General features: G+C 43.1%; 1 protein-coding gene across 1 annotated transcript; it reads right to left on the bottom strand.

The window, feature by feature from the left end:
* Positions 1-1,324: 1,324 nt before the first annotated feature.
* fam193b (family with sequence similarity 193 member B) lies at positions 1,325-12,367 on the bottom strand. The gene is made up of 10 exons (XM_083566437.1): positions 11,890-12,367; positions 9,853-10,128; positions 6,312-6,498; positions 5,629-5,823; positions 5,122-5,449; positions 4,696-4,885; positions 4,267-4,500; positions 3,115-4,132; positions 2,602-2,677; positions 1,325-1,716 (listed from the first exon to the last, which is right to left on the bottom strand). The coding sequence occupies exons 1-10, from the start codon at positions 12,010-12,012 to the stop codon at positions 1,620-1,622; spliced, it is 2,724 nt and encodes a 907-aa protein (XP_083422563.1). The 5' UTR covers positions 12,013-12,367; the 3' UTR covers positions 1,325-1,619.
* Between the last annotated feature and the right edge of the window lie 67 nt (positions 12,368-12,434).

Genomic DNA, 12,434 nt, shown 5'->3' on the forward strand with positions numbered 1-12,434 from the left:
GGTGTATTAGTGTTTTTTTTTTTTTTTGTCCACTTTGGAAATGATCCTCATTATAAAGGGTTAAAAGGTCTCACATGGTCCCACACTGTAAACTTTTTAAGCACGTGATGGACCAGGCTTGTGTTTCTCACACGTCTCAGAGGAACTAAATCACAGAGTAAAACTGGTAAATGATGAAAATCTCATAGCGTGACTTCATAACAAGCAGAAACCCTCATTTTGATTAACTCTGATCCAAAAAACGTCCCGTATTTGGATATAAAACAACCTGCAAAAGCGATTTTTCATTCATGGCTAATAGTTGTTGTTTTTTCAGGATAGTTAGAAGTTGCTGTGAAAAGAAGCTGTTACATACACTATATGAACAAAAGTATTGGGACACCTGACTCCTCCTGCCATATATTTATCCTTTCCAAAACTGTTAACACAAAGCTGGAGACACACAAGTGTATAGGATATCGTGGCAGGAAATCTTTTCCCTTCGCGTAGACAAATTTGGACGTGGACCCCTCCGAGACAAAAGAAGAACCCACAATGTTTCCTATAACATCCTGAAATAGATTAAAATAATTGGCGTCCATCACTGATTGATTCAACAGACCTCCAATATATAAACAAAAGTATTGGGACACCTGTCTTTCTCAGAAATATGTGGTTCTGCCCCAAACTGTTGGATGCAGAAGCATGACATTTTCCCTTCACTTGAACCAGGAGACCCAAACCAGTTCCAGCAGGACAATGTCCCTGTGCACAAAGCCAGCTTCATGAAGATCTGCTTTACAGATATATTGTTATAGAGCTCTTCTGAACACCTTAGTGATGAACGTGAACGCTGACTGCACCCCAGGCCTCCTCACCACACCTACATCACTAGCTGATGCCCTGGCGGAATGAAATCTCACACAAAATCTAGTGGAGGTTATTCTGATGGAGACTAGGATGTTTAAAAAGCACACGTCTTAATCTTATGCTCAGGTGCAAACTTTTGTCCATATAATGTATCTGAGTTCATCTGTAATTAAAAAAAGATCCTGTTAAAATTTACCAGTGAACAAAACAACGTATTACTGGGAAACCGTTATACCGTATTAAAATGTGTCCTGTCCCACTGAGACGTTGAGATACAGACAAGTCCTACTGTCCATTATTAACGACACTCCAGTTCTAGTTCCGTCCTCGCAATGTCGTTTTCTGTAACGTTGTCAGTATCTGCGGTATTTATCAGTGAATTAAAAGTACCTTTTGGAGGAGAGAGAGAGCGAAAAAAAAAAAAGGAACAAACAAATAGACATTGTGGGTCAGCGGGCCGAAAAGTGTGCCATGGTTTGGTATTTAAAACCTTTTTTTATTGTAAAATCATTATTTACACACTACAAAATCAAGCAATGAGTTTGTTTTCTGCGAGTGATTCCGCTCTACTAAGAGATACAGTAAAAACTCTCCGGTGGACGATTACAGACTGCGTGACGAGGTCCCGTGGCGTATCGAGAGAAGGAGCGGAGAAGGACAATGACCTCCAGCCAAGGAGAGATCAATCATGTGGCCAAGAGAAAGGGGGGTGTGGGGGTTCTCCTGTTACCATCATCCAGGTGTGTGTGTGTGTTCGTGTGTGTGTTGCGTTACTGCGCTGCGTTCGACGGCATCTTTTTCAGACTGAAGTTGGACCAGTTCACAGCCACCTTCTGTCGTGTCTGTTTAGCTGAATCGAGACAAAACCTGGAGACAGACACAATGACAGGAACATTAATAGATCGAGAAAACAAACGGCCTCAGGAGCGCACCAATCAAAAGTACAAACTAGAGCTCGGACAGGTGTGACCGATACCGGTAGCTAGGTTAGTTCGTACTTGCCGATATCCGATTAAAATAGCGCTAGTTTTTCAAATGGATAGTGGATAAAAAAAAAAAAAAAAAAACACCCAATAAAATAAGACGCCATGTAAAATAGTACTAAACGTTATTACAAAAATAAAAAGTACTGAATAAATAAAATGTGCTACAGGAAAAAATTTGAACATATGAATTAATAAATATAATTATGTAATTGATAAATAAGACATTCTCTCCGTGCAGCTCACCATCTCAACAGCACGTGGTGGCAGCGATTCGCCTCTAGAGGCCGCTCTTGTAATAACAGCGGAGCTGAAGCCTGGATAAACTACCGTTATGGATTTTAGTTAATCGATTCCATATTTTCAGGTAGGACATTTTGGAGACAAGGTGAGCGAGGTGAGATTGAGATGGTTTGGACTCGTGCAGAGGAGGGACATAGGGTATATCAGTAGAAGAATGCTGAGGATGGAGCCACCAGGAAATAGAAAAAAGAGGAAGACCAAGGAGTAGGTTTATGAATGTGGTGAGGGAAGACATGCAGGTAGCTCGATTGAAAGAGGCAGATGTAGAGGACAGGTGGGGTATGGAAACGGTTGATCCGCTGTGGCGACCCCTAACGGGAGAAGCCGAAAGAAGAGGAAGAACAGGTTCCATATTTCCAGCCATCAACTATCATACTATAACCTGATTAATTGGTCTACCTTTTTATTTTATTTTTTTTTTTTTAATAAAGTTTTGCTTGTTCCCGAATGGATTAAGATGTTTTACCTTTTGAAGTATTCGACCTCGCGATCAATCTCATCCATCTCCGTCGGATCCAGATCTTTAGGGAGGAACACGTCGTCTATTAGGCAGCCACAAATAAATAAATAATATGAATTTGAGGTTTGGACTCTGCTAAAAGCAGACACAACAATAGAGAGTTCTTTGGCTAGTGAGCAAACCGAGAGTTCTGAAGGGATACCGGATCGAACTAAACAAGAATCGGGCAGATTCACAAAACAAACCATCAAGAAATAGTAAACACGTACTAAACACATTTCTGAAACCAACAAAAATCTAAAACCAAAAAATATTAAAAACAGAAGACTCGCATTTGTTGTGAATATACAAGTTATTGATCTTCTGAAAATGTTACACATCCGATCCCTTGATCTGAATTAGCATGTAGGCAAGTTAAAAAAAATTAATCAGTAATCATGATCAACACTGCAGCCTGATCAAAAGTCCTAAAGAGAAACCAGAAAACCTGTAAAGAAAACAAATAAAAAATGAGCTTACCAATAGAGCTACTGGACTTTTCCGTCTTGCTCTTGTTCTTCTTGTTCTTGCCTTTGGACTGTTGTTGCTGCTGCGAGTTTTGAGAGAGGACTACATTATTTAAGTTGCTTTTCCCGTCTGCTTCGTGCTCCGATTTGTTAATTCGCGTCTCGGCGTCGTTCTTCCCCCTCTGCGTGTTGGAAACCGAATGATGGTTCCCGTTCGAGGCCGCGTTACCATTGTGCTTCGAGGCTTGCTTGCCCTCTTCGGTCTTTTTGCTCGGCGTTTTCTGACTCTCTCCGTGCTGCTGCGCTCCTCTACAACCTCCTCTGGCTCCTTTCTCCACTTCATTGCTTTTCTCCTGATTTCCAGATGTCCCCTTCGCTGGTTTGGAGTTAGCCTGCTGCTCCTGGGACACCTGCTCCTGCTGCTGCCGCTGGTTTTTCTTGCCCTTCTTCATTTTCGCGGCATTGCCCGTGGCGTTCTTGGTCTCGTCTTTGCATTTGGTGGGTACGGCGTTAGGTGCGAAAGCGATGTTATCAGCGGTGGTGTTTGTAGGGGTGGGAGTGGGAGTGGGGGTAGGGCTGGGGGTGGTGGTGGTGGTGGGAGGGGGGCTGCTGTTATTCTCGCTGGTCAGGCCTTGGAGAATTTTGACGCTCTTTTTAAAGTTTTTGAACGATAGTGGCGCGAGGTCCAGGTCGATCTGCTGCGGCTCGGTGGCAGACCCGTTGATGTGAGGCAGCAGGCGCTGGCCCTCGAGCGAAGCGGCTTTTTTGGGAAAGTCGCTGACGTCGAGGTTGAGGTCGTACATGCTGAACGAGGCGCGAATGGAGTCCTTGATGGTGTTCTTGATCTCCTCGAGACGAGATGTTAGGAAGCTGTTGACGCGCTCCAGTTCCAGCTGCGGCCACTCGAGTAGCCGCCCGGCCTCGCCGTCCGGAGCTCGCTCCTCCTCCTCCTCTGCTTCCTCCATCGCCTCGGGCTGAGGAGAAGATGATAAACGCTGCTCGCTGCATACTTGCTGGGCACGCTCCTTCTCCTGCACAGGGCACAGGTATGTGGAAGAGATTAATTATCTAGAATAAAACTCTGTATGTGCGTGTGTGTGTGTGCGCGCGCGTTAATAGCAAATAAATTCCTTTTTCTCGCTGTCGTTTTAACGGTCTGCTGTACCTTCTTCTTCTGTTTGTGGCGAGCTCGTTTGGCAGCCTTGGCGCTGTTGACCCTTTTGGGCTCTGTGGAGTTGATGAAGTGGAGGAGCTCGTCGACGTCCCGGTGATCTATGGCGCTCGTTACAGCCGGGTCCAGGTCCTGCCTCTGAGGCAGCTCCTCTTTACGCCGTGTCAGCCTCGTGCGGAGTTTCTCTCGGATCTCTGCATAGTTCCGGCTCGTGGGAGCTGCAGGGGGCTGCACAAAAAATGTCTCAATGTAGGTGATGATTTAGGTGATTCAGGTAATTTACCAGAATCAGAATCATCTTTATTGCCAAGTATCATGTGTTGCATGTACAAGGAATTTGTCATCTAACCCTGGCCTGTGTCTGTACTTAATTCTGAATCCTAACCCATAGATATGCAGCTGCTTTGTGTGCTGCTTTGTTACCGCGTTATGTCCGAAGAACTCGCAGTAGCAGCAGTCGCAGTATTTGCCGTCACGCTGGTTTGTGGAAGAGGAGGCACAGGAGCTGCGTTCTGAGCCGCTGTCCTCGTCCTCGAGTTCATCCCCGTCGCATGCTGCTTGCTGGCACAACGACGAACCGTTTACCAGCTTGTGCCCTTTACATGCCTGGTCCCTAAACACGAGACGGATGATAAAGCGATCGTCACAAAATCAAATGGAAAAAAAAAAAAATCAAAGAATGAAAACCTACTGTAAAAAAATGTGGTCAAAATATAATATTTCACCACAGAACTGCTACAGAAAATAAAATCACACGAGGTCAAAGAGTTGCACTGACTGGTTTATACCACTGAGAGAGAAATCTCACATATCTCACGAAATCTCACCAGGTCCCCGGCGTGGGCGTACCTGCACGAGCTGGCTGTTAGATGAGCTGCGGTAGTGGAGGCTACGCCGGCGCCGTTGGTGTTGTGCCCGTTACACGGGTGATTGCAGCTCATCATGGAGGAGCTCAGTTTGGCGTTTTTGCAGCTGCTGGGTTTATCCTGCCCGCCCGAGTGCTTGATGCCGAGGTTTGGTGCTAGCGGAGTGAACGGAGCATGCTGATTGGATGTGGGTTTGGCCGAGGGGGGCAGCAGCGATGAATTCTGGGAAGAACAGAGACCCGTCGGGCTGTTGGGTGGAACGGACAGATCCGCTGACGACTGGTGCTGCTCGTTCGGGTGAAACGCTTCACCTGAGTGAGGGGAAAAAAGATCAAACGTGATGATTGAAGTTTAGAGAGAAAATTTATTTTAATTACATTTAGTCATTGTGTGTGTGTGTGTGTGTGTGTGTGTGTGTGTGTGTGTGTGTGTGTGTGTGTGTGTGTGTGCGTGTGTGCGTGTGTGTGTGTGTGCGTGTGTGTACGTGTACCTGGAGGAGTTGGTCTCCTACACATGGTTTTGAAGTGCTTGGCCGAGGTCTTGCAAAACTCAGCGGAGGTAGAGAGTGGCGTAGCGGTGGATGTGGCACTGGGAGATGCTGGGTGACTGTAAGGACACACTTTAGTTCCCGATGCCTCAAGGGACGATCGTTTATCGTGACAGGTTTGTCCTGCTGTTCCACCTGCTACAATCACAAAGGAAAGTTCAGTAAGGTGATGATAATGGGAGTCTAAATGCAACTCCACTATGTGTAGAAATTTGAACTAGAATAAGTGAAATAAGGTCTGGGGGGGCAGAGGGGAAATCATCTTCCGAGTATTCCATTCAGTAAAATGACTGTAAAATAGACGTTTCTGTTAACACACCATTTTGTTCCTATAAGAGCGTATGAAAGTGTGCCATACCTTAACCTATTTGCATGGTTCTGTTAAAACAAAGTTTGCCAACTTACTGAAGAAAAATATATATATATTTTTTCTCCACACAATTAAGATAAGAGAATTCAGTAATTCTGTGTGCTGGACTCCACGAAGCACTCCAAGGACAACAAAGAACATTAGAAGGAGTATGATGTGAAGTAAATGTGACTAAAGAAGATCAGATGTTGGTAAGATATCCTCTCGCTACAGACAGACAGACAAACAGACAGACAGATCCAGAAGGTGGTGAGACCTTGCTGAGAGTGAGTAGCAGTGCCGTGGGTGCAGTGAGCTCCTGTGTTCGTGTGCGTGGAGTTCCAAAGGCCCGAGAGTTTCCGGGCCGACAGGAAGGAGCTGGGATCCCAGTCTACGGAGTTTTGCTCCGGGTAACCGTTCCCACAGTTCTGTGACTTACACGAGGACGAGTGGTTCAGCGGCGCCTGCAAAACAGACACACACAATAAATTGCCAGCCACCTCCAGGTACACAGCCGGCAAATTTCCGAACACACACAATGACGGCAAACATTAACAAGCAGCGTTAAGGGCGTAATAAATCAAAGGCCGGCACAGCGGAACAGTATACACATAAAAACTGGAAATGGTAGGCGGACGTTTAGCCTTTTCCACGGAGCGGCTGTGGTGTGTAAATAATCAGTGCGCATTCAGGAAGCCATTGTTTGGATAAGATCACCTAGCGAGAGCCGCATCCGTTATCAAGCCCTTTTACAAGACTGAAAACACTGATAGGACTGTGGTTGTGATTGTTTTCCTTTTTTGCACCATTTTCCTCTAATGGTGCACAAAACTCAGAGAAACACAATATACAGCAACTTTATGCTCAACAATTACTATGTACCAGTGAAGGTGAGGTCTGTATTTTGTTTTGTGCTTATAGTGAGAATCTGTGAAGGAGCAATTCATACAACCTTTGAGAAATTTACAGATTTGTTCACGTTTTAAAATACACAGATTGTCCTTTCGGTGACGAGGCATACAAATATTCAGGGTGAGGGTTTTAATGGCATCGCTGTTGTAACTGCAGTGCAAATGTCTGGGCGCAAACGTTTTATGTCGATTAAAACAAAAATATATACAAATTTCCTAAAATAAGTACGAGGAAAATCATTTAATTACAGCCAATTTTTTATTGATATATATTATATACTATTTATATATAAAAACAAATCGTAAAATATCTTTTTATATAACCTTTTTTAGAAATACAATTTTGGAAATCATATCTATACAAAAACTACCCCCCCCCCCCCCGACCCCACGCCCTCCCCCCAAAAAAAGATCCCAAGATCTCCTAACCTTTATACATCTCTGAACTCCTGATGCCTAACAGTTACGTCTTGCGTCTTGTAATAACCTTCTTCATATTCCATGTATCAAATATCCAAAAACAAACAAACAAACAAAAAAAAAAACATACAAAATATAGTGAAGCAGATTTCATTTTTGATACGAGATCTGAAACACATCAGAACAAATCCATCAGGCTTCATCTGGCACTGAATCAAAATAAATAAAAGGAAGCAGATAAAATGTATATCGGTCCAAGTGGGCGAAATTAAAAAAAAAAAAATAAATAAAAAAAATCAATAATAATAATAATAATAATAACAATACAAAAAACAGAGACAAATAAAAAAAAAAAAAATAAATGGTCTCCATTATAACACTATTATAAAAGCCACAATTTCTATAGAATGTATTTCTGCATTGTTTTCCACCATATTTAAATTTTATTAGCAGATTATTTATTATATAATATTTATGGTTGTTATTTTTGCTGCAACATTATTTTATGAAACATTAAATATTACACTATATATAATTATTTAAAATATATATATATATATATATAAAATTCATTGGTTGCATTTTTTCACGTGTTTAATGAAAATTATTAAATTATTTCTTAATAGCATCAGTCACTAAGATACAGCGGAAATTATACGTCAATTATTTTTCCTCTATTATTTTTTCTCTTTTTTTTTTTAAACACCGGAATGCATTTGAAATGGTTGAAAATTGCTGTAACAAATGATGATTATTCTTTTATTATTTATTCCACTTTATCCATTTTTGTTGATAAATCTCTTGCAAATCCAAAAATATGGATCCCAAACCCAGGTGCATTTTACCAACACGAGCAGTAACGTTACACCGTGGTCTGACTGGTGAGTGCGATTTCTGTCTATTTGAAGCAGCAGGATGAAGATGATGGAGATAACGGACGCACTAAACATTATAATTTGGGTGTTAAATAACACGGCTGGTTTACATGTTAGACTGAAACATCACCTCCAGCAACATCACCTACAGCAACAGTTCATAGATGTGTTTCAGTCTCAGACACACACAGTAATAAATCACAAGACGCTTAAATACTTCGCTTCATAAACACCTTTTATATTTAACAGTAAATTATTTGGCTTTTGTTTAGTGTTTGTGAGCAAAATCTACACCACACACACACACACACACACACACACACACACACACACACACACACACACACACACACACACACACACACACACACACACACACACACACACACACACACACACCATGACCCACAATAAATCCTGAGAAGAGACACAAGTATTGGGACACCTGACTTTCCCAGGCATATGTAGTTCTTCCACAAGTTGTACAAGTCGTCTTTAGATGCAGAAGCATGACATTTTCCCTTCACTCGAACTGGGAGATCCAAACCAGTTCCAGCATCAATGAAGATCTGCTTTACGATGGAAGGAGAGGAAGATCTCCTGCAATGCCTGATCTATAGAACACCTTTCGGATGAATGGAAACACTGACTGCACCCCAGGCCTCCTCACCTCACCTACATCAGAACCTGACCTTGGAATTGGATGTTCAAAATATCATTTAGCAAATTTGGTATTTATACACTGTGGTGTTTAATACGCTTAATATTTAGTGCAGCACTATTGGATTTAGCCAAAGTCATGTTATATTGATAGATAAATAAATAATAAAAAATAATAATTTCCACATAACGATTATTGAAGGTAATTATTAAATGTAAATTAATCACACTTTTAATAATTATATTTTTGACAGCTACAAACTGTAAGCAACCCAATGCAATTTTGGGAAAAAATCTAATAAAACAGCAATTAACATTTTCAAGGTTTGATTTACTTTTTTTGTTGTTTTTTTGGACAAATGATAATATGAACACAAACCCTAAACACAATAAAATAAACAATTTTACACAAGAATAAGATACTATATAATACTACACCCCCACACACAAACACGCAATAGATATATTATATATATTAAATAATCTGTAAACATCACTAGATTATTTTCTAGTTGTTGCTATAGAAACGATAACGTTTTTGACCGAGAGTATTACAATCAAGCTGTGAACTTCTATCAGAGCCGTAGTTATGAAATGAAATAAATAAATGTAAATCTTTTCCAGGAATCAAAACTCCATGCTGTGAAACTTGGCGAAATAAAGTTAATTATTGTGGTGATAAGAACTAGTCTATCCATCGTACTGGGTTTCCTATTTTGTAGATAGTTATAAACCCTGCTCAAGTTCATTTCAGAGGTCACATCTGCTCATCCAGACAAAGTCAAAACAACAGACCGGTCCCTAAACACTGTACATATATAATGTTAACAGGCGAGACGTGAATTGGATCGTTTCCACGATCGGTGCTTTGATGAAGGATTAAGGCCGCGGTCACTATTATAACTGTACGTGTAAAACTCTGCCGTCCCGTGTTGTACCCATCCGTACTCACCGATGCGCTCTGCTCCTGCACCGCCCTCCTCTCCTCCTCCTCCACGCTTTTGCGGCAGCTCTGGCAGATCCACAGCGGCACCTCGCCCAGCAGCGACTGCGACAGAGACGGCACGGCGTCCGCCAGCTTGCGCCCGGGAGCCTCCCTCAGCAGGGCCTGCGAGAGCGCCGGGACGGCGTCAGCCAACTTGGACCCGTGGCACGGGAGTCCGTTGGCCAGACCCGAGCCCCAGTCCTTAAACTCCCGATGGCACAGCAAGCAGCATGTGTGCACCGACTGCAAAGCAGAAAGAAGATCGGTCGGTAGATTAGACATTTAAACCAGAGCTATGCAATATGACATGATGTGTGTGCGTACATAATTATATAATATATACACTGATTTTGATGCCTTTCCCCCCTCACTATGAGAAACATGTTCCTGTATGTAGTGTATAAACTATATACATAGTGATCCACCACCAGCACCAGCAGCACACTGACTCAAGACTTCCAACAATATTTCTACAAAGGTCAAAGCGTGACATGTCCTTGAAGGACTTACAGAACGTGACAGAAGTGTTGTAACACAAGTGGGTCTTCTTGTGTAGACACGCCCACCTGTGTAGGTTAGTAGTGTTTTCTTCTAAAACCTGTTTGTTATCTACCTTTCAATCAAATCACATTGAAACTTCGACACGTAGAACCCCCAGCCTCCCCCAAACACACACCATAGTCCAATAAATCAGACCACAACTTGTTCCCCTTTTGCCTGATTATCCTGCAGACAACAATGCAGTAAGAGACTCGTCTCTACACACAAGATGAGTGATGCAGCAGCGCTTTAGTGCGTCGCCAGTCCAGTTCTCTCACAGCTTCGGTTTTCTTGCGGAAACCGACCTGCCGACATGAACACCAGCGTACACACATTACGCAGTCGATTGCTGCTCGGTACCAGATTCACGTCATGACCTCCAGAATAACATTACCAGCAATGACAGGGGTCCCCCAGTGACGTCAGAGGAGCACAATCCCTAACTACTGAGAGGAGCAGTAACTCATAGAGGATCGAACAAGAAATGTTTTTTTTATATATAGATTTCAGAGTAGACTTTCTCCTGAAACTGGTCCTGAAGAGAACTCCAGAGGCTTTTTCTCCTCCTGACCTGCTCATGTGTGAAGCGGCTGTCACATTGTAACAGAGCGAAACTGAAAGTACAGCAGGAATGCACAAGAGACGTTTTTTTTCCCGGCACCAAATTACACACACCTGCTCAAATCTTGTCGCAACAAACCCAAAAGGCCATTTGAACCAAAAACACAAGCTGACTTCACACCAGCGACGAGGAGCAGATTTGCTCCAGATAGACCTTATTCCTCCCCCCTACCCGTATTCCAACTAATTTCCGCCTGCCCCGCGCTGATTGGCCAAGCTCCGACATCATGATTGGCTGGTTAGTGCCAATCCGTTAGACTGACATTCCAAACCACAAATCAGCAAGCTCGCTTTGGCGTATGCCCGCGAAAGGCGGGGTTGTCCCGAATGCGGGTGTGAGGTGAAGAAAATACCGCTTTGAACCTTGCAACGGCTTGAACCTGAAACCGTCTGAATAAACGAGTCGCCTAAACAAATGCAAGGGAATTTGGTGTAATGTTAGATCGAAAGCGTTATATTTTAACAAGCAAATACATGCATGCATCTATTGCACGCAGGTTGCTAGAAGGCAGGGTGCTCCGCCCGAATATAAGGTCGCTCTGCTCGTGCAAATAAAAAAAATAACAGAAAATAAAATCAAGCGAAAAAACAGAAATACAAATGCGTCCAAGCGCGTATATCAGAAACGTGTAGGAAACCGTGTACAAATAAAAGATTTACAGAAAAAAAAAACGCGATGGAGGCAAGCTTGGGGGGCGTTACGAATCGCGCCGTAAACCCTACATAGGTGCACTAGGATAGAAGACGTAGTAATACATGATGTGCCCTACTTCGTCCACTACGACAATCCGTTTGGTATGTGGTCCATATTGGAGCCTGATTAGCCGGGTGTGCTAGCGCTACCTGAGAGCTCCTGGCTGCTGCTGCAGCTCCAGCATCCCCTCCAACTCCTCCACCGCCGGGGCTCTTCGGCAAACTCTGTTCTTTATTCCCAACTCCGGCCTGCTTGCTCTTCTTCCTTGCCATCTCGATAAACTATCCGTCTCCACACAGAGCCGCGCGGATTTTTTATGAACCTCGACGCAAAAATGGGTTCGGTTTTGATTTCTTTTTTTTCTGCCAATAAGAAAATAATAATAACGCGTTTTTATCTTGTCTAGGCGCCGCAGACGCGCTCGCTTCGCTTCTCTTCTTCTCTAGGCAAAAGACAACAGTCAATATGGCGACCTGGGCTGGCGTGATGGCACGCTTGCGCGGGGTTATAGGTCACACGCACAGTGAGGGCGAAATGGCTTCAGCAGGCTGGAAAACGGGCGCTGCGGGCCGCCATGTTTACTGTGGGCAAAGTCTCATACGGGTAATACTGAGCGACCATGTGCACTCTTATTACTTATTCTTTTAATTGCCTTCTTTTATCTTGTTTTAAAACATCTGACAATCACCATAAA

The sequence above is a fragment of the Silurus aristotelis genome (genome assembly GCF_946808225.1).
Source record: "Silurus aristotelis genome assembly, chromosome: 17".
NCBI lineage: Eukaryota > Metazoa > Chordata > Actinopteri > Siluriformes > Siluridae > Silurus > Silurus aristotelis.